This window comes from Pristiophorus japonicus, chromosome 18 (genome assembly GCF_044704955.1).
Source record: "Pristiophorus japonicus isolate sPriJap1 chromosome 18, sPriJap1.hap1, whole genome shotgun sequence".
Classification (NCBI taxonomy): domain Eukaryota; kingdom Metazoa; phylum Chordata; class Chondrichthyes; family Pristiophoridae; genus Pristiophorus; species Pristiophorus japonicus.
In genome coordinates this window covers 98,422,363-98,448,822 of record NC_091994.1, presented here as the reverse complement: position 1 = coordinate 98,448,822, position 26,460 = coordinate 98,422,363, and the positions used below count along the sequence as shown (strand labels likewise).

Genomic DNA, 26,460 nt, shown 5'->3' with positions numbered 1-26,460 from the left:
CCTCGGGAAAGGACAGGATCAGGTTCAGCTGCAATATCCCTGACAGTTGCATAGTCGGCAGTAACTGTCCAGGCTGACACATGAACAGCAGCAAGGAATGAGGTTGCAGGGGGTGCACAGCCCCTGTGGAACTATCCACTAGGCAGCAGTCAGTGCCTTCAGGAGAGGAGGGAGGAAAATTGAAGAAAAGAAAGCGATCAGTTTTGTAAAAAAAGAATTGGCATTTATTATAGCACCTATCACAACCTCAGATGTTCCAAAACGCTTCACAGCCAATTAAGTCCTTTTGAAGTGTAGTCACTGTTGTAATGTAGGACGTGCAACAGCCAATTTGCATCCAGCAAGCTCCCACAAACAGTAAAGTCATAATGACCAGATAATCTGGTTTAGCGATGTTGGTTGAGGGATAAATATTGGCCAGGATTCTGGGGATAGCTCCCCTACTCTTCTTCGAAACAGTGCCATGGAATCTTTTATGTCCACCTGAGAGAGCAGACGGGGCCTCGGTTTAACGTCTCATCCGAAAGACAGCCCCCTCAGTACTGCACTGGAGTGTCAGCCTGGATTATGTGGCTCAAGTCTCTGGAGTGGGGCTTAAACCTACAACCTCCTAACTCAGTACAATATTCAATGTAAGGAATGGTTCGGTGAATTTAGGGATGTAAATTTGTGGTGAAGGATGAAAAAGCTCGGAGATGAAGCGTGAAATGAGCAGGACCGCAGAGGGTGCAGCCTTTGTACACCACACAATGCAGCAAAGGCAAGAAGCCACCCTTTATAGACTGCTGGTGCCTGAGGGCAGATACAGATTTGCAGCACATGTATTAATGGGGGATGGGCAGGGAGGAGTCTGTAACATTTCATTGGACTGCTTAAATCATATCCATCTGTATATTTTTAATGGGTTTCTTTTTATCCCAATCTCTTTAGTGTCTCCCCCAATCACGCAAGGCTCCCCAGCTGACAGTGGTTATGTAATCCTGACCTTCTGCTAGCTATTAGGAGATGTATCGGCCCTTTTACATTATGTGTGGCTTGCAGATAAGTGACATCAAAACACCCTCTTTGCATTGCCCTCCTGCGCATTTACAGTGTCCTCTCTTTGTACTCCCCTGTAGCTCGTCGGAGGGCAATTTGGAAATGGAGATCTGCACAGGCACATCTGCATTTTCCTCTAAAGGCGCTGAAGGAGAAGGAAGGCAAAGAATCTTGCAGGTCGGCCATCTTCTTCAAATGAAAAGTAAATGGAGTTGCGGACCTGGGAACAGATGCTGAGTCAGCCCGATGCATCATATATGCCGAGTCATGCTTCAATTTTACGTCATGCCAAACATGCTGAATTGGCTGAGCATATTAGCAGCCCATCCACCACTTCAAAGATCCACTCCCTCCACCACTAGCGCACTGTGGCTGCAGTGTGCACTATATACAGGATGCACTGCAGCAAATCACCACGGTTTCACAAGCGACCTCTACCACCTAGAAGGACAAGGACAGGAGGTGCATGGGAACACCATTACCTCCAGATTCCCCTCCAAGTCACACACCATCCTGACTTGGACAAATATCCACCGTTGCTTCATGGGCGCCTGGTCAAAATGTTAGAACTCTCTATCTAACAGCACTGTGTTAGTACCTTCACCAAATGGACTGCAGCGGTTCAAGAAGGCGGCTCACCCCCACCTTGGCAAGGGCATTTAGGGATGGGCAATAAATGCTGACCTTGCCAGCGACGCCCACATCCTGAGAATGAATTCTTTTTAAAGTTGTTCCGAGGCAGGTGGCATGATCCATGACATTTGTGGGTGTACACTGCTGTCAGATCTTGGGAGATAGTCATCTTTATCGTTAAACCACCATTCACTACCAGAAACGTGAACATTTGCACTTGCCTTATGAGGACACTGGGACTGATTATCCCTATAATGTTCCCTCCCTTCTCCCCATTCTGGAGAAGTGCCTGGCTTCCACACGGTACTATCCTGGCAAAATGCCCGAGAACAGCGACTGTCCCTGGGGCGCATCAACTCGCGGACATCGCATTCATACGCCAATTTCCTGTGCCAATTTCCCCCCTTCCCTTCTATAGGCGCGTGGCCTAGCGACACTCACCACCTAGGCTGACACGCGATGGATGACTGCTTGGGCAAGGTACTGGAGGTCAGCTCCCTCCTGTATAATTGTATCCCAGCATGGGAATATGAGTGGTTTTTGCCTCTGATGAGAAACGAGGTACCAGGAAAAATGTACTGCGCAACCTTGCAAAGTGATGACCAATAGATTTAATTTATCACACTAATTGGTGACTGTGATGTTTTTACTGTTGCAGCAATACAATTTTACACCAGAAATAAAATGAAAAACATTGGACCTTAAATCCCCATGAGGAGAAAATATATAACCAGCACGGTTGGATTTTATAGAGTACAGATTATTTACTTAGTTGCTAAAGCAGTGAAATTCATCAGCTCTGTTTATGTACCTATAATAAAAATGTCCAGAATTCAGTGTTTGCTTTAAACTACCTCTGGGTTCTTGGGTCCCATTTATATTTAATACATTTCCGTCCCAGAGCAGCGCTGGTTCTCTCTGCTGCTAGACGAGGTGATGTCACAGAGTTACCTGCTGTGACCCGTCTGCCAGACACCATTGCTACACGAGGTGCTAAGTGCATTGTTGCCACAACACGCTTCCCAGCTTGAATCGACTGTGACAGATACACTGCAGAATACTTTTATGGCTCCACTGTGTGGGGCAGGAAAATCAAGAGCAGCAAGCATATCCCCAGCTAGTTTCCAGTCTACCGTTCAAGTTATTTAACATATGCCGCTGTTGTGCTTTATTTGCCGTGTATATATTTGCTCATTTTCTTCCATTCTTTCTTGGAAAACTCTTGCTATACGACCCCCGGAGTCAAATGGCTGATCGGCACCAGGCCTACACATGAGGAATGGCCACATGGGTGAAGTTACTAGAGGGCATCAGGTGTATGTGAAACTGGCATTAGCTACTGCCCCAGAGTGTGAGTGCGTGCGAGCGTGAATGCGTACATGTATGTATGTGTGCCTGCGTGTGTATTTGCGTGTGCATGTTTGCCATTAACATATTCTGAGACCCGATGTCCATAATGACAGGTTCTATGTTCTGGTGAAAAACAAAATCCTGCAGACGCTTAAAATCTGAAACAAAACAAAAACGCTGCAACCCACAGTCAGCATCTGTGGAGAGAACAGGCAAGTTCATATTTCATAGAATCATAGAAGTTTATGGCACAGAAAGAGGCCATTCGGCTCATCATGTCTGTGCCGGCTGAAAAAAGCTCTTGGTCTGTAGCCCTGTAGGTTACGGCACTTCAAGTGCATATCCAAGTACTTTTTAAATGCGATGAGGGTTTCTGCTTCTACCCTTTCAGGCAGTGAGTTCCAGATCCCCACCACCCTCTGGGTGAAAACATTTCTCAACTCCCCTCTAATCCTTCTACCAAGTACTTTAAATCCACGCCTCTTGATTATTAACCTCTCTGCTAAGGGAAATAGGTCCTTCCTATCCACTCTATCTAGGTCCCTCATAATTTTATACACCTCAATTAAATCTCCCCTCAGCCTCCTCTGTTCCAAAGAAATCAACCCCAGCCGATCCAATCAAGATTTGCACCTGAAGTATTAAGTGTTAGCATCCACAGTATTTTGCTTTTCTATGTTCTGGTGTCTCAATTAGCAGGCTCTATGTTTGCAGGTAACCCCATCAAAAGATTCTGTGTGCTTGTGTCTCCAAAGGGGCGAACATGCATCACACTAATGGCCCATCACATTTGTGAGCAACATTTCAGTCAGTTTTGCGAAGAGAGTTACTATGCATCACTTTCTCACCTGCACATTCAGCTAGTCTCCATTGGCATGCTGAGCTTTGCTTTTATATGGAGCCCCACAACAACACCTTGCATTTATATAGTTTCTTTATTAACGTGCGTCCCAAGATGCTTCACTGGAGCATAAGCAGACAAAATTGACACCAAGCCACATTATTAGGACAGGTAATGCAAAGCATGGTCACAGAGATAGGTTTTAAAGAGCATCTTAAAGGGAGAGAGGGGGGCAGAGAGGTTTAGGGAGGGAATTCCAGAGTTTAGAGCCGAGATGGCTGAAAGCACAGCCGCCAATGGTAGATTGCAAATGCGCACTGCTAGATCACTGCTTTTACATTTCTATAACTGTCTCATTTATCCTTATAACCAAATCGCAGACCAACAGTTTTGTAGATCTATAATGCCATCAGGAAGAGAGACTGGAATTCCCACTGATGTAAGGGTAATTTTATGAACGCATTATTAGGGAAGGCTTGTTGCAGCTGTACAGGGTATTGGTGAGGCCACACCTGGAATACTGCGTGCAGTTTTGGTTTCCATATTTACGAAAGGATATACTTGCTGTGGAGGCAGTTCAAAAAGGTTCACAAGGTTGATCCCGGGGATGAGGAGGTTGACTTATGAGGAAAGGTTGAGTAGGTTGGGCCTCTACTGATTGGAATTCAGAAGAATGAGAGGTGACTGTATAAGATTATGAGAGGGCTTGACAAGGTGGATGCAGAGAGGATGTTTCCACTGGTGGGGGAGACTAGAACTAGAGGACATGATCTTAGGATAAGGGGCTGCCCATTCAGAACTGAGATGAGGAGAAATTTCTTCTCTCAGAGGGTTGTGAAGCTGTGGAAGCTGGGACATTAAATACATTTAAGACAGAAATAGACAGTTTCTTAAAACGTTAAGGGGATAAGGGGTTATAGGGAGCGGCAAGGAAGTAGAGCTGAGTCCATGATCAAATCAGCCATGATCTTATTGAATGGCGGAGCAGGCTCGAGGAGCCTTATGGCCTACTCCTGCTCCTATTTCTTATGTTCTTATAATCCTGGCAAAGAGCCTTGCCCGCTGGCAATTTCACAATTTGTGCTCCTGGTGTGTGATGCTCCCCACTGGGAGCATGATTTTGTAAAATTAGTCCTACAGTGTAAAAGCAATTAGTTTCGGACACCTGCAGCCAGCAGCGAGTGAGCTGGCTTTGGTTCCATGTCGGTGAGCTAGATTTGTGCCAGAGGTGAAAGGACAATTTACTGTGTCAGCCATTCCCTCTCTGAAGGTGAACCCTGAACATTTGCAGCCTTTTTTCTTATTACAGACGATGCTGGAACTGTACAGCAAGTCCATCAGCATCTGTAGAAAGAGGCCGGGAGCCCAGCAGGAAGCCAGCAGGAACCAAGCAGGAAGCCAGCAGGAACCAAGCAGGAAGCCAGCAGGAAGCAAGCAGGATCCCAGCCACCAAGCTTTGCAAACCTGGCAAGTTTACTTTGTTGCAGCTGCCACCTGTGCCACATCAATGTGTCACTAATATGGTACTAAAAGCCAGGCTAAGTAGCAGCCTCTATCCAAAGCATTAACCCATTGTTTGTCTTTACAGCTGCTGACAGACCTCCTGTGTATTTCTAGCATTTGCTGTGACCTTTTAGAATGATTTTTGTTACCATGCTGAGATGTGTAATTATTTTTATGATGTTGCTGCTCTGTGGGGCTCTCTACCTAAAGGTCTCTAAGTGCTTCTGTAATAGACCGTCCAAAAGTGGCCTCTCACAATATCGTCACCTCAGCAACCTGACAGTCCTTGCTCCCCAGACCAGCAGCTTGTTACTGCAGCAACCTCATCTGTAGAGTACGAGGAAAATGAGCTAACAACTGCTTGCTGCTTCTCCCCAGGCGTGGGGCATTGTGTTAAGTACTACATAGAGGCGCTTGTACTGACTAAGCTGCAACTCACACCCACCTGCTCTCAGTTATCTTCTCCTGTGAGACTGATCCTTTGTCACTCACTTCTCTGTTGCTTGACTTCTTGCTTGCTTTCTGCATTTGAGAAGATAAGACTTAGTCATTTTTACAACACAAAGTACAATAGATATTGAGTTTAACATAGTGGCTACTCATGTCATGGTTTGTAGTCTCATCCCGTAACTATTTGCATATCTGCAGGCAAAAAAACTTTTGCAAGTTGGATTTCCATCAACACAAATACATCTTTGATGTCTTCTTACAGAATATTTTTTCTCCTCTTCTCTCTGCAAGATGCAAACTCATACTGGGGTATGGAACCATGGTTCCACTGGTTGTTGGTGGCAGTACCAACATGGTTCATTCAAGGTACCAGGCCAGGTTCCTGGAGGTACTAGGCCGGTGTACATTGAATATCTGTTCCAATCTCTCCGACTAGCAGAGCAGATCACTCCAGGATTGCTCTGGGTACCTAAGTAAGGATTTCAATCTTTTATCCTGATAACTAGACTAAGCTTACTTTAAGACTCATGTGGAATCTGCTGGGTGCCATCTGGTATCTTGCCCAAGTGCTCTGCTGCACGGACACATATCGCAGTGTGGGCTGGCCCATGCTGCCCCTGGGTCCTCGCCTCTTCTGGGCCCCTAGGATACAGTTATACTAATGCTAGTAATGCTCAGCTCTAATGCCCAAATGTGAGCCTGGACAGCCCAAGTGTTGATTAAAGAGGGTAAAACACAGCTAGGCCAAAACAGATTTTCATTTGAAATCCAGAGACATATACTTTCCAGCAGGGTTGACAGAGAGAAACAAAGAGCAGGTAACCCCACCTAATTTCCTTTTCCTAGCCCAGAGACACAGAGGCACATTCTATCACTACCTTAAGGCATGATCAGCGAGATCAGGCAGTTATCAAATCTGGTAGCTTTGTAATCTTTTACATGTAGTCAATATCATACAAGATGTCAATATTGATTAATCCTTGCCACTGGACCAAGACCTAGCTCTGTCAAGCCCGTGTGGTGGCTGGTGTACAACGGCCACCACATGTTAACAAAATCCACACACAGGCATCTTCCACCCTTCAACATGTAGTTCTGGATCTGGAATATTAGGTCCTTCATTGAAACACCTGTGAACTCATCCCTTTTTGGTGAGGAAGCAGGTCATCCTTGATACGAGGGATCGCCTAAGACGACGACGACCCAAGTGATACTGGACTTCTTCATTCTTGATGTTTGAGCCGAGACAATTGGAAAGCTATTTGGTGAAGCCAATCTTGCCCTTCCCTGATGTGCACAAACCCACATTTTTCAGCAGACGTCACTGGATGCCGGCCAAGACCCTATCTAATGCAGTGGGCACGCAAGCCATTCATTGTGCTTGTATTGGTAGCCTGGCCAAGATGAGCTAACTCAAAGGCTTGGACAAAGGATTGGAGCTGGGATTTCCCCTTGTCTGGATGGCTTTCCCCTTGTCAAGTGGGAGTAGTGGTAAAGTGGAGGTACCGCCGGTCAAATTAGACAAATGCATAAAAGCGGTTCATTAGAATGATTCTTAGTTTAAATATAGCTTAGCAGGACAAATTATGATAGTATTGTTCTAAAATCCCAATCCCAACTTGTTCACCAAAGTCCTTTAGGGAAGGAAACTACCATCCTTACCCACCGTGTCAGCTGTGGCTCAGTTGGTAGCATTCTGAGTCAGAAGGTTGTGGGTTCAAGTCCCACTCCAGGGACTTGAGCACAAAAATCTAGGCTGACACTCCAGTGCAGTACTGAGGGAGTGCTGCACTGTCAGAGCTGCCGTCTTTTGGATGAGATGTTAAACTGAGGTCCTGCCTGCTCTCTCTAGTGGATGTAAGAGATCCCACGGCATTACCTTAAAGAAGAGCAGGGGAGCTCTCCCCGATGTCCTGGCAAAAATTTATCCCTCAATCAACATAACAAAAACAGATTATCTGGTCATTATCACATTGCTGTTTGTGGGACCTTGCTGTCGTGTTTCCTACACTGCAAAAGTACTTAATTGGCTATGAAGTGTTTGAGACGTCCGGTGGTCGTGAAAGGCGCTATATAAATCCAAGTCTTTCTTTTTACCCAGTCTGGACCTATGTATGACTCCAGTTCCACACCAACCGTGGTTGACTCCTAACTGCCCTCTTAAATGGCCTATTAAGGAGAACGCCCTTCAACGCCACCTTCTCAGGCCAACTAGAAATGGGCAATAAATGCCGGCCTTGCCAGTGACACAGATATCCTGAGAACAAATGTTGAGCAGGACAAGATACGAATTGGAACCAAGCTGCCACGAGGCTGGTATCACAATGTGCTATTTTGAAAAAGGACAGGGAGCTGACATTCCTCCCTCAAAGCATACCATCGAAAATACTGGTTGTTCAACCCTATTGCTGTTTGTAGGGATCTTTGCAAAAATGAATGGCTGCCACGTCTGCTTTCCTAACGTCGGCGACTAACATTGAGAGCAATTCATTAGCTGTGAAGCACGGCGAGATGTGATGAGGCATATATAAAGGCAGGCACTGTTTCATGTTGGAATTGAATGGTGAAGTAAGCACTGATCTGCATTAGTGGTTAAATAGTTCTGGGCAAGTCAGTAGACTTTTCCTGCCACCTGGAATTGTCACAGTGCCATTTGTGGTTGAAACATGTGATTGAAGCTGGAAGAACGCTACCTGCAGCTGGCCGGGAACTGCTGACTTGCAAGGCTTCATGTTTAAACTTCTATCGCCTGCAGCAAGAAGATCCAAACCCCAGTCACAGCTCCAGCACGCCCTCCCAACACCTGTGGAACATATGCCGGCCAAATGAATGATACATAGGCTGTGGCAGGATCTCGAATCTCATCGCCGAGAGCATGCAGAAATCAAGCGCAGGCAGCGGAAAGAGCGTGCGGCAAACCAGTCCCACCCACCCCTTCCCTCAACCACTATCTGTCCCACCTGTGACAGGGACTGTGGCTCTCGTATTGGACTGTTCAGCCACCGAAGGACTCATTTTTAGAGTGAAAGCAAGTCTTCCTCGATTCCGAGGGACTGCCTATGATGGTGGCAGGAGCTGCAACAGCATCAAATGTGCAGGACCCTTTCCTTTTCTGCGGCCTAACTCTACTCTACTCTCCCGTGGAGGTGCTATCTTTCATACAAGATGTTAGTCCGAGGCCCCGTACCCTCTTGGGTGGACATAAAAGATCCCATCGCACTATTTCGAAGAAGAGTAGGGGAATTCTCCCTGGTGTCCTGGTCAATATTTATCCTTCAGCCAACATCACTTAGAAAACAAGATACTGTGGTCATTATCACATTGCGGTTTGAGGGACCTTGCTGTGCGCAAACTGGCTGCCACATTTCCCTACATTACAACAGTGACTACACTTCAAAAGTACTTAATTGGGTGTAAAGTGCTTTGGGACCTCCTGAGGTTGTGAAAGCCGCTATAGAACTGTAAGTCTTTCAATTCTTTCATTACCACATCGAGCTGCTCCATCTAATGGCTCAGTGAGAATCTCAGTACCAACAGGGATAGTTAGTCTTAATAATCATCAGGGGCACACGGTTGGCAGACCGCCTGCTTCTCTGGTATTTTATCCAAGTGGTGCAGAAAACTCCCCCTGCCTCTGGGAATCCCTGCACTGTGAGTTGGCTGCTCTATGGAGATGCTTCGGCAAAGGATGGAGAGATCAGGGAGTAGGTCGACGCGGCTGTGGGGTATCAACATCAGCTCTGCTGGGAAAGGTCATGCAGCATGGCTGCGTGGCGGAATCCGCAGAATAGATCTGGAGAGGAATTTCGAAAATGTGAAATTGAATAAATATTAATCCTCTTAAGATGTGGTTAAGTCTTACCCAGTGAGGCAGGAAAGATTAACAGCGAGGGAGCTCCCTATATGCCTCATTTCGGTATGCTGGCCAAGACCTGCTCTGAAGCTATCTGCAAATGTCCGTGGGCTGAAGTACCCCACCAGCCCTGCCGATCGAGGATGGTATTGAGTAGGGGAGTAGGGAATCATTTCTGAAATATGTTTTTTGCGTGCATGTGAAGCTCCCTTCCACCCTGCCCTAACACGAGCGTGGAAGAGTGGCCCCTATGACACCATCTCATATTTCTACATTTCCCATAGCCGCTTTGAGTGAGATAGCCTAATCAAGCAACATCATGGATCAGAGTCAAATGGGTTGTGTCGTTGTCTACATTTTAACAGATGCCTTGTACGAAGATTTGAGAAGCATGTTGGGTTTCGAAGCTTTTACCTTCTCCAGTTCGTCCAGAATTACGAAGGGGCGATAGCAAACGGGGGGCGGAGCGAGGACAATATCCTGAAACAACGCGTAGCCACATTCTGCTTTTTGATAGCTCAGAGTAGGAATGGAACTATTTTCCTCTGATGGAGAGATCTGGCACCCTGCAAAAGTATGAACAATCAATTAGTGCATTCACACTGACCACTGGTGTTAGGAGCACAAATACAGGACCAGGACATGTGGCCCATCGAGTCTGATCTGACATTTTGTTAGCCACAACCCTTAGTCCCCAACCTATCTCCATTTTCCTTAATACCCTTACAACAAAAACTTGCATTTATATTGCACCTTTAATGTAGTAAAAACGGCCCAAGGCGCTTCACAGGAGCATTATTAGACAAAATTTGACATCAAGCCACATAAAGAGATATTAGGACAGGTGACCAAAAGCTTGGTGAAAGGGGTAGGTTTTAAGGAACGGCTTAAAGGGAGAGAGACAGAGAGGTAGAGGCGGTGAGTTTTAGGGAGGGAATTCCAGAGCTTCGGGCCTAGGTAGCTGCTGGCATGGCCGCCAATGGTGGAGCGATAAAAATTGGCGGTGAGCAAAGGCCAGAATTGGAGGAGTGCAGAGATCTTGATGGGTTTTAGGGATGAAGGAGGATACAGTGGTAGGGAGGGGCTAATTTACTCCTATTTAAACACCTCAATTGATGATTCTGCAACAATTGCCTTTTGGGCCAGTGTGATCCACATTGTCACAATTCTTTGTTTGAAGAGGTTTTTTTTTCTGGATTTGCTTTTAACTGGTTCAGTTCAAATGATAATAGATTTTGGAACACTGTTTCTGGATTTCCAAATTAAGAGTCAGGAAGAGTCATTCACTTTCAATCCTGTCAATTATTTTTAACCTCTCAATTGTCAGATCACCTCCTAACCTCATCTTCAAGGAATATAACCCAAGGTTACCCAGAGTCTCATTATAGTTAGGTTTTCTATTTGACATTAGCTGTCATCTCATTTTGCTTACCAAGCGTCTTCCGCTGAACAATGTGCGATGGCTGCCTGTGACAGCCTAACTCAGAGCCATAATGGCACAATGAACAATGAAATGCGATACTGGAACGGATGTTTTATTTATTGACAATAATTTGAGCCTTTACAAAAGCAAAATACTGCAGATGCTGGAAATCTGAAATAAAAACAGAAAATGTTGGAAATACTCAGCAGGCAGGCAGCATCTGTGGAGAGAAACAGAGTTGACGTTTCAGGTCGATGACCCTTCATCAGAACTAGAAAATGTTACAGATGTAATGGGGCCGAAATAGCTCACCGCTGGAAACGGCGCACCTGCCCCGTGTCTGTTGATTTTACCGGCCCGGTGGATGCGGTGGCCTCTTGAGCGAAATTCCACTCCTTGGCTTTTATTTTCAGCGGACCGGAAGTCAGGCATAATGGGGTCGGATGTGCGGTGGTAAGCGGAGGATCGCAGTCTAGAGGGGCGGAAGTTGGGGGCGGGTGTGGTGGCTGCCGCTGTCAGTCATCACGGTACCGCATCACCACGACTTCGCTCTTCACTTAAAGGGGAGAGCCTGCGCGATTCTTTAAGTTCAGTCCACTGGGCCACCAAGAGGGGTGTCAGGCTGCCTGGGGCATAATTGTCGGTCCCGACATGGCAGTCGGCCGGCCCCAAAAAAAACATGGCGGCACCGGCAGTAAGTCCTCCCCTTTAATGGGAGCCGCACCGCCATTTTAGAAGGACACAAAGCTCAGTGCACCGGGAGAAAAAGCTGCCCTTGGCACTGCACAGCGGGAGCAAGATTTTTTCAGTGGACTTTCGCCATCGGGTGGGGGGAGAACATCGGCGGTGCGCGCTCTGATGGCGCTCGTCAGCAGCGGAGCAGTGGTTGGGGGGGGTAGCGGTTCAGCATTCAAAATGGCAGCCATTATACGAAAAATCGGTGGCCATGGCACTCCGCAGCGTGGCCACGATTTCTGGCAGTAACAGGCCTTAAGGGAAGGGGCAATTTTTGCCCCAACAAAAGTGGGGATGGAAGGAAAAAACAACAGTGAAGGTCTGTGATAGGGTTGAAGTCAGGAGAGATTGAATGACAGAATTTGAGCTTTTACTTTTTTATTACTTGTCCTTGAGAATTGAGCCTTGCTGGCACGGCCAGCATTTATTGCCCATCCCTAGTTGCCCTAAGAAGGTTGATGGTGGGCCTTCTCCTTGAACCGCTGCAGTCCTTGTGTTGATGGTGCTCCCACAATAGCATTAGGTAGGGGAACATCAGGACTTTGATCCAGTGATGATGAAAGAAGGAGGATATATCCCCAAGTCGGATGGGGATATATCCAATTTGGAGCGGATGGCATTCCCATGACGTTGCTGCTCTTCTCCTTCCCAGTGGTAGAGGTCACTGGGTTAGGAGATATCTATGCAGTAAGCTCTCTGAGTTACTGCAATGCATCCTGTAGATAATATACACTGGCTGCTTGTGGAAGGTTGCTCAATGGCAGGGGCATCCATCAAGTGAACTACTTTGTCTTGGATGGTATTGGACTTCTTGAGCTTTGACCTTTACTGGTTCCTGATCTGACAACACAACAATTTTAAAATCCTTATCCTTGTTTTCAAATCCCCCCATGGCCTCACCGCTCCCTATCTCTGTAACCTCTTCCAGCCCTACAAGCCTTCGAGATCTCTGAACTCCTCCAATTCTGTCTGGCCTCTTGCACACCCCGATTTTAATCGCTCCACCATTGACGGCCGTTCTTTCAATCTCCTTGGACCTAAGCTCTAGAATTCCCTCCCTAAACCTCTCCGCCTCGCTATTCTCCTTTAAGATGTTCCTTAACACCTACCTCTTTGACCAAGCTTTTGGTCATGTGTCCTGATATCTCCTTCTGTGATTCGGTGTCAAAATGTTCTTTTATTGATAATGCACTTGTTATTCGCCATGGGACATTTTGCTATGTAGTGCACTTGGACATAATATTTGTAATGATGCAGCTAGATACATAATAATCAGATAATGTTAAGAAGGGGCATGTACTGCTAAATTATATATTAGGTCAACCCTCAGCCTTCTCTTTTCTAGACTGATGTAGATTTATCTACGTGATTTTATTTATTGGGGCAAAGGTCTGGTGTATGCTCACCATCCTTCCCTCTTTTCTCCCCACAGTGAAGAGGAATTGAGGGAGGAATTTGAAGTCAACTGATTTTGTTGAGATGATGGAGCATGGGACTGTGTATAATGCCCTGTGGGGAAGTGGCAGTGCATTTCTGGTTCCTGAGCATCACTATCACCATGGTACTCAATGACTTAAGTTAGAATGCCAAACGCAGTGGAAACCATTGATCGTGCCAGAAGAGCAGGGGAGATAAATCTGTTTGTGTTAGCAAACAGCTCACTTCCATGCTGTCTGACACTCAGAGTCAATCACCTAATCCTTTCCCATCTGTTCAGATTTTTATTTCTTTAAGATTAAAAAAAACTGCAAACATACACACGATTAACTCCTCAGAGTAACCAAAGGGCTGTGCAACAAAGACTGAGGATGAAACACTCACCTAGAGTGATGCTGGTGGTAGCCCCAACATCATTGTAGTGCAAAATGCTGGAGTCTGTGCCTCACAGCAACAGTAGAACTTTCCCTCCCTGCCCCAGTCTCTATATTTTTGAGTGTTTGCTCCAATCTGGAGGCCATTTTCACTGGCTAATAGGTCACTGGGCCCGATGCATGAGATATGCTCCCAGTTAACCTTGGCAGTGTTAATTGTTCATTTAATTTATTAACGTAAAAGCTTTATCAGAAGTGAATTGTCTGAATTAGTCACTACTCTTCGGAAGGGGTAAAAGCCACGTCATTTGCAATTAGCGTAGCACCTAAATGCACAAGTTACGAGTTTGCGCTTTCTTACTGCCAAACATGCCTTGTTTATCTTTTCCTGAATGTTTTCTCCTGCAGGCTTTGACACTTTCCCAGTTCCACACCCAAGTGAACATTCTTTGTACTCGAGTGCAGAAAACCATTGCTGGTAGGCTATTTGACTGTGGGAGGGCATTAGATATGGCCTTCACCTGAGATTTGCACACAGGCACTTGCCTGCTGAGCTAACTTGACACTGCTGGCTGTGGCTCAGTGGGTAGCACTCTCCCCTCTGAGTCAGAAAATTGTGGGTTCAAGTCCCACCCCAGAGACTTGAGCACAAAAAAATCTAGGCTGACACTCCAGTGCAGTGCTGAGGAAGCCGTCTTTCGGATGAGACGTTAAACTGAGGCCCCGTCTGCTCTCTCAAGTGGATATAAAAGATCCCATGCGCTATTTCGAAGTGACTACACTCTAAAAGTACTTCACTGGCTGTAAAGCGCTTTGAGACATCCGATGGTTATGAAAGGCGCTTTATAAATTTAAGTCTTTCTTTTAGTGGTCGAGAATCTCCCCTCTCCCAGCCCTAGCGCACTGAGGGTGACAGTAACGCTCCTACTACCACACTATCTGGGATCAACTAACTCAGTATGCCTCAGTACCACGGTGCATTTACCCAGTAAGCTTGCTCTGGTGAGTGTGTGATAAAGTGGGGAATTTCTTTATTAAATATGTAGTTTAGCAGTACATGCCCCTTCTTAACATTGTAAATATTATCTAATTATTGTGCATCATTACAAGTCTTATGTCCGAGTGCACTATCTGTCTATTTTTTTGATTACAAATTTCGATGTCCATATTTATGATGGAAACTGCCTATGTAAACTTTTCGTGGTGTAATTACACCCTCCTCCCAGTGGCGGCAGCTTCATCTGAAAAACACAAGGGGCTAGAACCTCCACTTTTGTGCTTATCGCCCAAAAATGGGTGTTATTTCCGGCGTGGGCGTTAAAAAAGGCTTTTCAGATCGCTGGCTTCTCGCCCATTCTCAAAACACCTAGTTTACATTTTTGAAAATGAACGTTACTGCGAGCGATATCAAATGGTTGGTTGTGTTAAATTTTTTTGACCTTCTGCTGTAAAGTGTGGCCGTTCTTAGCAACGGCACGGCAACGCTCGATTCCCACGATTCAGGAGATCAAGGGTCATCATGACATGCGCAGAAGAGGAGACAGAGAGAGAGGGAGCTCAGAGGTGCTGAAAGCATGTGTGGCTGTGGTGTGTGCCTGTTTGGCTGTTGTGGGAGCAACGATGGAGATTCACCAGCAGCAAAAAGCCTACTAAGCACCAAGAACATAGTTGGCAAATAAGAAATAACATGATAACATGGAAGGGATGGAGTAGGCCCTGGAGCTGGTAGCCAGGAACACTGGTGGCATAGGGCTCCCAGTGGTCCCGGAGCACCGGACTACAGCCCAAGGATATGCAACCACAATGTCAACCACACGAGAGCAACAGCAACATCTTGCTTATGGCTCGGAGCATGTTCCCACCTCGGGATCGTCCTCTCCCATATCTGTCCAAGCAGTGGTTCGGCTGTCACCCCCCCGCCCCCCCACAATGAAGCATCGCCTGAGGACCACCTCGGCCAGGCGGCTTGGAGTCAGGAGGGGAAGGGGTAGGGGTAGGGGTAGAGGTGGGGAGGAGATGCGGGGGGGGGGGGGAGGGGGGAAAGGGTTGGTTTGTACAGAAATCCTGATGATTTCAGACTAATGTTCGGTTTAAATGTTTCTTATTTAACAAAACCTTGTAGCACATTGGCTCAGATAGCTGCACCATTACATGCTGGTGATTCCTTAACATCAAAGAGTATAATCACACTTAACTTCAATCAATTTAAATTTTAACTGTCACCAAGGTGATGACCACCATTGATGTATGACCTGCACACCCAGCAGTGTGTCAGCCTTGTCAATAACACCATCGTTCTTTCAGGCAAAGCGATCATTGATGAGCTCCTGACGTAAGGCTCCTGCAGCTATCATGCCACAGTGGGCCCTGTCATGCGATCTGCAGGGGCGGGGTCGGGGGTATGGCTTCAACGTCAGCCTGATTGTCTGGGCTGATGTCAGCATCCACCTCCTCATTCTCTCTCTGGTGAGGTGGACTGTCAGACTCATCAGGCAGTTCTTGTCCCCTCCTGATAGCCAAGTTGTGCAGCATGGAGCACACCACCACGAATTGAGCTACCTGCTCAGGGTGGTATTGGAGCTCGCCTCCTGAGTGGTTCAGGCATCTAAAGCGCTGCTTCAGCATTCCAATGGTTTTCTCCATGATATTGCGAGTTGCTCTGTGGCTCTCGTTGTATTGTCTCTTGGTCTCGGTGTGGGGTGTCTCGCAGGGGGGTCATCAGCCAGGTGGCGAGGCCATATCCTTTGTCCCCAAGCATCCAGCATTGACCTTGTGGCTCATTGTTAAACAAGTCAGATACAGTGGTCTCACGCAGGATGTGAGCATCATGGATGCTGCCCGGAAATTGAGCATTCACTGCCAGTATAATGTGCTGGTGGTCGACAACCAGTTGAACATTCAGAGAGTGGAATCCCTTGCGGTTCCTGAAAATTTCAGCATCCTGAAAAGGTGCCCAATCGCGATGTGCATACAGTCTATTGCTCCCTGCACCTTGGGGAAGTTTGCAATTCTGGAGAATCCTAGAGCCCTCTCACTCTCTGCCTCCCTGATCAGAGGGAAACTGATCAAATCGCTCCTGCGTGCGTACAGGGCTTCAGTGACCTGTCTAATGCAGCGATGTGTGGCATGCCGAGAAAGTCCGTAAATGTTGCCAGCTGTGGCCTGAAAAGAACCCGAGGCGTAGAACGACAGTACCACGGTGACTTTGACCTCGACGGGCAGTTCTGATGGTGCTGGCATAAGGGCTGCAGATCTGCCCTCATCAGCTGGCATACCTCAGTGATAACCTCTTTGTGGAAGTGCAGTCTCAGAAGGCAGGTGGTCTCGGGCAAGTCGAGGTAAAAATGCTTCGCCTTGTACTTGCGGGGCGTGTAACATCTGGTCCTCCTCATCTATCTGTCACTTCATTCATTGGGCACATAATGCAGTGGAGCGTTCCTTTGGCGATGTCGAGTCTGCTGCATGTATTTGGTCACCAAGAAAGGGTGAGAAGGGACAGGTCCCATTGCAGTAGCTCTCTGTTTTCCACCGATTGCTCACAAACAAGGAATGTCCCGACAAACTCACCTCTTCAATTCCAATCGGTCACAGTGTGGTCAAGATGTTTTTAGAGATGTTCACATCAACTCCAACGACCTTTAGAGTAGATCTGAACTCCGCCGAGGTTGAAGCACAGCAGCCTTTTAAAGGACGTGACATATAATCTACAACGTGGCATCCATAACGCTGTGATTCGTTCCGGTTAGTTCCACTTTTTATGGGCGTTTTTTTGAGTGAGCGATATTGTGGGCGATGTGAGCTGTGGGCGATGGGAGCTGGTGAAATCGACGATGGCCGATCTCCATGGCCGCTAGTTTGGGTAAATATGCTCTTTACGACAAAAAACAGTGGGCGGGCATTAATATTGAATCTTGGCATTAATTCCATGCGGAAGGTAACGCTGGGCGATATTATTGGCGTTGAATTCGCCCATTCTGCTGATTCCGCCAAAAAAAAGTGGGCGGGCAGTAATATTTTTTCCTGGCGTTACGCACATGGGGAAAGTAATACTAGGCAATAAGTTTCTGAAAATGCCCGCCAGTTTCCATTTTGTGCCAAAATGGGCGATATATGGGCGTTATTCGTCATTTCAGCGGTAAAATGGGCATTAAGTGGTCGTTAAGCATGCAAAAAAAGTGGAGGTTCTAGCCCAAGGTCTTGACTTTCCATTGCAACACCACAGGAGATTGGCTAATTTGGGGGTATTGGGGTAAGAAAGCTCCAAAAGCAGCTCTAAATTGTCATTTCATAAACATAAAAAGGCCATTTTTGCAACTAATCAGAATTGTTGGTTGTCCTACACTATCCTTTATCGGAAATTCCCTTAAGTGTATATCAAATATGAAGGGTACAGAGCTGTGCAATGGTTAAGCAGACTGTCACCTCTAGGGTCTCAGTTAGAATCTGACCCAGAGTAATGGGATGACCTCTCTTGTTCTGCTCTGGGGCACTTTTTACTCTCTGTCAGCTGTTTCTTCACTCCTCTTCCCTCCAGCATCTTCTGTGCTGATTTCGGTCTTTCTCAGCTGCTATGAAGGGTCCTACACAAGATAACCCTGTCAAGGATCTGCAGCACAAGAGTGAGCTATTCTTCAGTATGTTTGCATTAAAGGATATGTGAAAAATGAAAATCAAAAACAGGCTTCATTGTAGAAGGTTCTTCTTCTTAGGCAGTCCCTCGGAGTCGAGGATGACTTGCTTCCACACTAAAAATGAGTTCTCATGTGATTGATGAGTTCAATGCGGGACCTACAGACTCTGTCACACGTGGGGCAGACGGTGGTTGAAGGAACAGGTGGGTGTGGTGCTTGGGTTGCCGTGCACTCCATCCGCTGTTTACGCTTGGCTTCAGCTTGCTCTCGGCGTAGAGACTCGAGGTGTTCGGGGCCTTCCCGGATGCTTTTCCTCCACTTTGTGCGGTCTTAGGCCAGGGATTTCCAGGTGTCAGTAGAAGGTTAGGTTGGAAATGAAGCAGTTGTTATACTGGGTTCCAAGGAATGGGTCTTCTCAGCCACTCACCTTAGCACCTCCAGTAAAGTTATTTTAGGGCCTTCACTGGCTGTATGAGACTCACATTTCAGTAAGTACTGATGATAACATGCCACAAAACCAATGTAAAAGTAAGTGAAACTATTCTGTAGGAACAGTCTAGACGGATAGAGGGAGCTGTACTCTGCACCTAACCCTTGCTATACCTGAAGTAGAAATGCTTTATACTGGCTTGGGGTAGAATCTCCTCCCTTGTGCTTGATAACAAAATTATTCAACCATTAAAACTGACTAATGACTAATTTAAAATAGAATATAGAGGAATCTCATCCAAACAAATTAATCTTCAAAATTAATTCTTCAAAAATAGGACATGGAGAAACCTTTATCCCACAGTGTAAAAGATTGAGTTCCAAAGGGACAAAGGCCTGAGGCTGTAGCCAGGGAGGGGCTGGAGGTGGGGGGGGGAGGGTATGGGTACGCAGTTTGTGGTGGTGGACAAAGATGACGGCTTTGGTCTCCCCGATATTTAGCTGAAGGAAGTAAGGGTTAATCCAAAACTAGGTGTCAGGCAAACACACAAAGGCAGTGGAGTGGTCGAGATAAGTGGTGGAGAGGTAGAACTGGGTGTCATTGGTATACAAGGGGAAGGGGAAACTGGTAGATGAGGAAGAGCAGGGGGCCCGCGGATGGGCCCTTGGGAGGCTCCGGAGGTGACATGCAGGGCCGGGAATGGAAGCCAAGTTTTTCTGGGGCCATTGAGGAAGTCACCGAAATATAAAAATCGGTTGCACACTGAGCACATTCTACTGAGAAGGGAAGAATATCGGCCTCATTGATCATTTTTGCAATCTAATATTTGTGCACCATTGAGCACCAGTGCAGTTAAATTGTTCACAGCATTTTAAGTGCTGACAGTAATGCATTTCCCTCAGTTGCAAACAAGATGGGATCTTGTCCATTTTATAGACTAGTGCCTTCCTGCCTATCATTTTCTTGACTCGTATGATCAATGTGACCCTAATTTGCTATGGCACATGTAGGACCGTGGTTCTGCCAGTGCAGCAATAGTATTTAGCTGAGTGACTGGGAAGAAAATCAACACAGGAGAGTGAAAAACAGACTATGGGGATGGGGGGGGGGGTTGCGAGGAAGTGCTGACCGACGGAGATAGGCTGAGATAAGTGCAGAAGATTCTGTGGACATGCCAAGTGCAGAGCGGGAGATGTCACGTGGAGATGAGCAGATTTCCATGTTCTCGGCCTCTCCCTCCGCTCAGCGTTTGCCAGACATGGCGTCTGGCATCTCCTGCACTGTCCCTATTGCTCTTGGTTTATGCCCAGCATTTCCTGTGTAGTACTGCATCCTTTACTTAAAGTCTTCCCCTTTTCCAGCCTCCCTCGCTCCTCTTGCGCAGGAGCTAACTTGGACCCTGTTATGGATCCACAGGGCACCGACAGCCCTATGGCACCTTGGCAGCTCACAAGATGACCGGAGTGATGCTGAAAATTTGGCACATGGGAATGACGGGCACAGAGCAGACCCCTGCCACTCCAATGGACTGGCTGCACCTGGAATCAATGATTCATTCAAACAAAAACAGCTTGTCAATTTGAAGCTTCGCATTTCTGACACGACAGAGTTCTGTAATGTGCATAAGTCGGTGGGTTTGTAAAGCCACTGGCATATTCACCGAGAAGCAGAGACATGAGGCCATACCATTGGTATTCTTCATTACTGGACCCGGGAGCTATTTGATAGCAGATGACATCACATCCAAGCCTGATCCTGTTCCCATCTGATGTCTACACGCACTAGGATTATTGCATAGCGATCAGAAGTGAGAACTGCAACTGATTCATCCCATCAAATATACTGTTGAGAGTAATTGTAAGAAGAAAGCCTTGCATTTATATAGTGCCTATCACGATCTCAGGACAACCCAAAGCGCTTTACAGCCAATGAAATGTAGTCACTGTTGTAATGTAAGAAATGCGGCAGCCAATCTGTGCACAGCAAGCTCCCACAAACAATAATGTGACCAGATAAACTGTTTTTAGGTGTTGGTTCAGGGATAAATGTTTTCCAAGACACCGGGGGAACTCCCTTGCTTGTCTTTGAATTGGTGCTATTGGATCTTTTACATCCACCTGAGAGGACAGACGGGGTCTCAGTTTAATGTCTCATCCGAAAGTCGGCACCTCCGACTCGCTCAGTGCTGCACTGGGAGTGTCAGCCTGGATTATGGAGATTTCCGCTTACAACCCTCTGACTCAGAGGCGAGAGTGCTAGCCGCTGAGCCACGGCATTGTAGGTAACTCAGCACAAACTGGGGAATCAAACCTTGGACCTTCCTGAATCTATGGCTCAGTTCTGCACTGCCTTCACCAACTGAGACAGCAGGAGAGGAACAAAGTTACCTGTGATGAGATAATTGCTCGAGTCCAGCATTGATGATGTGCTCACCGGTAACATGAGACAGCAGTGTAACCACGATTCTCCGATCTATAGCTCCCCACTGGATTACAGGATCGCGGAATTACCGCTTAAATCTTCTTGACTTTCAGGGTCCTGCTGCATACCCCAACAAACGTGCGCATGGTATCATAATGTAATTGCTTCATTCAAAGACCGCTGTGGGCATGAAGGGAGGAAGTGACAAACTCAGCTAATGTCCTTGATGGTTCAAGTAGGTAAATGCACGACTTGGTGTGGAACTGGTCTGTGCTGAGTTACCTGATCTCAGCAGGGGTAAGGGTAGCACAATTGGCCTCAGTGCCTGCCGAGCTGGGAAAGAGAAAATAAATATTAGCTCCTGCTTGCTGTGTGATAACACCCCCAACCCCCCCCCCACATTTGTGTGAATGCTGTGAGAAAACTGGGCCGTTCTGCCCACCATGGTCCAATAGTCTACTGATACTCGTCATCCAAGCTCAATCATGGGAGAGGTACTGGAGGGGTGCAGGTGCCTGTGGAACTGTACCCCAGTAAGTCACTGCCTTTAGGAGAGGGGAGAAAATTGACAACACAAAAATCTCTCTCTGTGCCCACAAGTAGCTACATTCAAAAAATAAAATGTTGAATACATTGCTCCCCTCATCATTGGCAATGCTCGGAACGATATCCTGTGCTTGCTAACGCTGTGTGAGCTCTTATGATTCAATGTAAAATCATTTACCATTAGATGTGTTAATGTAATAAGCTGAATGGCTTAATTAATTTTGAGTGGGTAATAAGTTCTATTTGACAATTCATTATTTTTCCTTTAGGGGGTCAGAAAATAGCTTAACTCATTCACTGCACGCTGGCAATGTCACCTCACTCGACCCAGATTCAACCATTTTGTACAATTGCTCCCGGAACAGTCTGTTTAAATGACAGTCGCCTTTTTATTTTGAATAAAGTGGCTTCCTGAGAAACATCGGATGAGACGTTAAACCGAAGCCCCTTCTGCCCTCTCAGGTGGATGTAAAAGATCCCAAAGCAGCACTTCAAAAGTACTTCGTTGGTTGGGCTGACATGAAACTTGGCTCTCTTAACAGCACTAGCTAGTTAGTGCATTGCCCAGTGCAGAGCTGAGCCATTGGCAGCACAAACAGGTACTAGGACCAATCGCCTGTCTGTACTCTGGTAGAAGAGTGTCACACTTGGCCTCAGGGTCCCTGGGCCGGAGGGGAGGGGTGGGGCAGGAGGGGAAAAGCAGTTTGGGATTCCACTCTTGATTGGCTTGATGTGAGGGTGTGTTGATGCTGAGTGAGAATAGGATAAGGCACAGTTGTGATGCCCACCATGACCAATAGCCTGCCAACACTGCTGGGCACATGCATGAAGAATAGTCACGTGGACGAGTTGCTGGAGTGCAGCTGGGACCCTTGGTTCCATACCCCAGCAGGATGTTCCATACCTCAACGCCCATGGTGGGGAGGGCAATAACTATTTTAACAGGGTTGGCTTCAACAGCAGGTGATATGACTGCTAGTCTGTATTAAAAGAGTTCAAATAATTCTCCTGCTCAAAACCTTTCTGCACCTTAAACACCCAGAATGTAGTCGTTTTGTGTATCCTGCCCCCTCGCCAATTCCTTATTACTTCATATTTCTTTGCAATTTCATGATTGTTTTTAGCTTATGCCCCCTTTGAGCCTCCAGGCACCTCATGGCTCTGTTTCTCTGTGGCTGTGCGAGAGGCCGTATCAGCCTGCCTACTCACATGCATTATAGAACTGTGACATGTCAAAGATAGAAAGCTTCAGATTGACAAATTGCTTTGCTAAATGAATCATTTACTCCCTAATACCTAGGTGCAGCTGTGCTTTGAGTGCTAGGGCTATGCTCTGTGCCAGTAATTCGCACACAACAACCTTTCTGGTCATCTTTTGAGCAGAAAATGAACACAAACCGCGTCCCGAACAGAGATTGAAGAGGAATCATGCAGTCAGTCGATCGGCTGCCTTTCACGCAACCCCTAGCAGCTAGTTACACAGCAACACTGAGAGGTGCTACAATCAAGTCCCCAGCCCAGCTCCATGGCTGAGAATTGTCGACAGCAGTGAGCAGCAGGAAGGAATGGTATGTACTTTGCCTTAAAATGTAGTCTTGCAATATCACTGTGCAAAAATATAATGCCTTCCGAGGCCCTAGCCCAAACCTCAGAGGAGCACCCCGCTGTATTATCCATTTCCTACACCAGCTGTTTTTGTGGCCACTCGAGTGTTTCAGAAGCAGGTCGCTGGGGTAAATAATAAGGGAAAGCTCTTTCTACTCTGCATGCCTGGTCCCCAAAAGAACTGCTCCAGTGTGACATTCCCCTTCCCCATACCTTACCACCTTTGAGGAGATTGTCAATTTAGTACCAAGTTATGGGCAGTGTATCGGTTGAGAGACTGAAATTCAGTTCACTTAAGAACCTTAGAATTGGCTGAGAGAAGAGACATTTATCCCATCAATCAGCTGAATTCATCAGCCGATCACTCTAAGCTGGATTCAGACAGACAGTGAGCTAAAACAAGCACAGAGAGGGGACTGGGCAATCTTGTGATTTAGCACACTATTCTTTCACCCCAGCAACCTGCTTCTGAAACACTCCAGAGAGGCGGCTGGTGTAGGACATGGATAATACAGTGGGGTTCTCCTCTGAGGTTGGGGCTAGGGCCTCAGAAGGCATTATATTTTTGCACAGAGATATTACAAGGCTACATTTTAAGACAAAGATATTCAGCAGGTACTTATCCTGCCGTCCTGCTGTTGACAATTCTCAGCCATGGAGCTGGGCTGAGGACCTGCTTGTGTTCCCTCTAATTAACCTGTGTCATACCTGACCCAGGAGTGCCCGGTGCTGACTGTGCGCAACCAAAAGTCAACAAAAATTCGGTTCCTCCCTTTGACGAGCATAAAAATGCACCAGCAATGCGAAATAAAGAATAACTTATAACAACACTCTGGTCATTAATAAAAGTAAATACAGTAAGTAATTCAACTGGAATCAATACACTAAGATTGTAACCATTCTATGAATCCATAAATTTGCAGGGCTACAGGGAAAGAGCGGGGGAGTGGGACTAGCTGAAGAACTCTTGCAGAGAGCCGGCACGGGCTCGATGGGCCGAATGGCCTCCTCCTGTGCTGTAACCATTCTATGATTTATCCCTGGTGCCCTTCGCAGATACGATTAGCAGAGCCAAGAGTGGAAATCTACTGAAGTGCTGCCGTGTTTGTAACTTTAACCTGAAAGCAAGACATTAAATAGAAATACAAATGTTAGGAACTTTAAAAAAAAAACTCGGTTCCTCTTCCCTATTGTGCTGACGACAATCTGTATTCTGCTGATAGATACTTCACCAGCCCCGCTCCTGACCCAGGGTTAATGACATGCATGGCACACCGCCCTGATCAAGTGAATAATGCAGATTTCTTTTCTTTACGGGACCTCTGTAGTTTAGAGCTAAAGCCTAGGTCACAGAGGGAAGCAGCAGCAAGCAACTCCCCATGTGTCTCTTTTAATTAACACACTCGTAACTAAAGCTGCTGGCCAAGGTCAGACACCCGCCTTTCTCAGACAGGCAGGAGGACGAGACTCCGAACAGCAGGGACGAGGACAAGGGAATTGACCTCTCCAGGAGCAAAATGTCAATTAATTATACTTTTACTACCCTCTCAATTATTACACGCTGATAACCTGAATAGGATATCTGAAAATGGCACTAAATCATCAGGAACTCCCCGGCTGGTGAGTACAGTGTGACAATTACCATAAAATTCACAGATGTGGTGCCTAATAATAGGGCATAAATAGTTATAGGTTGTTTATGACCTAATCCATAGTCCTGTCATATTTCCCATCTCTTTAACTGGACTGTTTTGTCACACGACAGAACTTTAAGGTGAAGGGCGGAAAAATCAAAATAATCAAGTGTTTGAAGGTGAGTAAGTACTTTACACGGCCTTGTTTAGGCTGCGTTTACACTGTTACTGTTGACAGGAGGCAGTTTAATTTCCCACTGATGCTCAGAAGTAGTAGATTTGTAGAAGGGGTGGGGCAGCTGCAGGGAAGAGAAATCAGAAAGCAAAATACTGCAGCTGCTGGAAATCTGAAATGAAATCAGAAACACTCAGCAGGTCGGGCAGCCTCTGTAGAGAGAGGAAGATAGTGTTAACGTTTCAGGTCAATGGTCTTTCGTTAGAACGGGGGAATAAATCAGCCGGAGGTCTTGCTCCCGACTGGCAATGGGTATGCGGGGGCAGCATCAGGCTTGGCTGTGATGCTCTCCAGGTTGATTAGCCATCAAAACTCACTCTCTAACACTCATAAACAAAGAATGGACACTTGAGTGAGGTAGTGGAGGGCTGCGAGGGACCTGTCAAACCATACCCAGCAAAGAGGAAAGATGGGAAGAAAATTGACCAAAAGACGACGACTGAGGGTCACGCGGGTCTCAATGTTGCTCATCGTGCTACCAACGTTCATTGCTGTCTGCAGGACAGCAGGATCTCAGGCCTTAAATCAGGAAGCTGTTACTTCTCAATACATCGTAGAGGTTTCCTCGGAGCTGGGGTACTTGATCGCTGCCTTATCTGACATGGTGTGTGCTGAGCCAGCTCCCCTGGAGCAGCAGCAGGAGCACGGTGGTCTGGATCTCCCGGGAGCTGATGGTCGAGCGCATGTTGTAACGGGCCAGGCGGGAAGCTTCACCTGCCACGTGCTCCAAAACATCGTTCACAAGGAGCTTCATGACACTCGTGGCCTTGGAGGAGATGCTGGTATTGGGGAGGGGGGAGTGTGGTGGGGGGAGGGTGAACCAGCTGCATCACTTTGTAGATGGAGCAAATCTCCTTCCTCCACCTTTTCTGCTTCGTGCCACCCTTTGCTGTCATTTAACTCACGGCTTCCTTGGCGCCCTTCTTGGATGCTGATCTCTTCTCCTCAGGCATTGTCATATTCTCTTTTAAATACAGAAAGCTGTCTGTGAACGCCAGTGTTCCTGGAATTCAAGCCTCAATCCCCTCCACTAAAGACTGCATGGATTGAGGGCCACAGATGCGAGGATGACATGCACTGGTGAGATTGAGTCCCCCATGGATTATTTGATGAAACAGGACTGAATAATAAGAGAAAGCAGATGAACTAGATAATGGAGGTCATTAAAACAAGGCCAGGATATGTGGGGTCCCAGAGGATTTAGAAGGTACGGCACCATTAACCTCCCCATTGCACCTTACATAAGGCATAGCTTTTGAGCTCAGAGCTAGATTTAATGTTTTGCCCCCTATTCCAGCATGCTAACTCACAGCAGCCACTG

At 46.7% G+C, this 26,460-nt stretch overlaps 1 protein-coding gene across 6 annotated transcripts in view; it reads right to left on the bottom strand.

The window, feature by feature from the left end:
- LOC139228926 (MORN repeat-containing protein 1-like) overlaps positions 1–26,460 on the bottom strand; it is a 308,947-nt gene that overhangs the window by 171,809 nt on the left and 110,678 nt on the right. For 5 of the 6 annotated variants that reach the window (XR_011587642.1, XM_070860450.1, XM_070860453.1 and 2 more), the window contains exons 12-13: positions 10,083–10,234; positions 5,811–5,887 (exon numbers count right to left, since the gene is read on the bottom strand). Coding sequence is in view for 4 of the 6 variants with exons in the window: in XM_070860450.1 (XP_070716551.1) it covers positions 5,811–5,887; positions 10,083–10,234 (229 nt within the window). In the remaining 2 variants the exon portion in view is untranslated. The remainder of the gene's footprint in view (positions 1–5,810; positions 5,888–10,082; positions 10,235–26,460) is intronic. The other variant, XR_011587643.1, reaches the window with a different exon arrangement.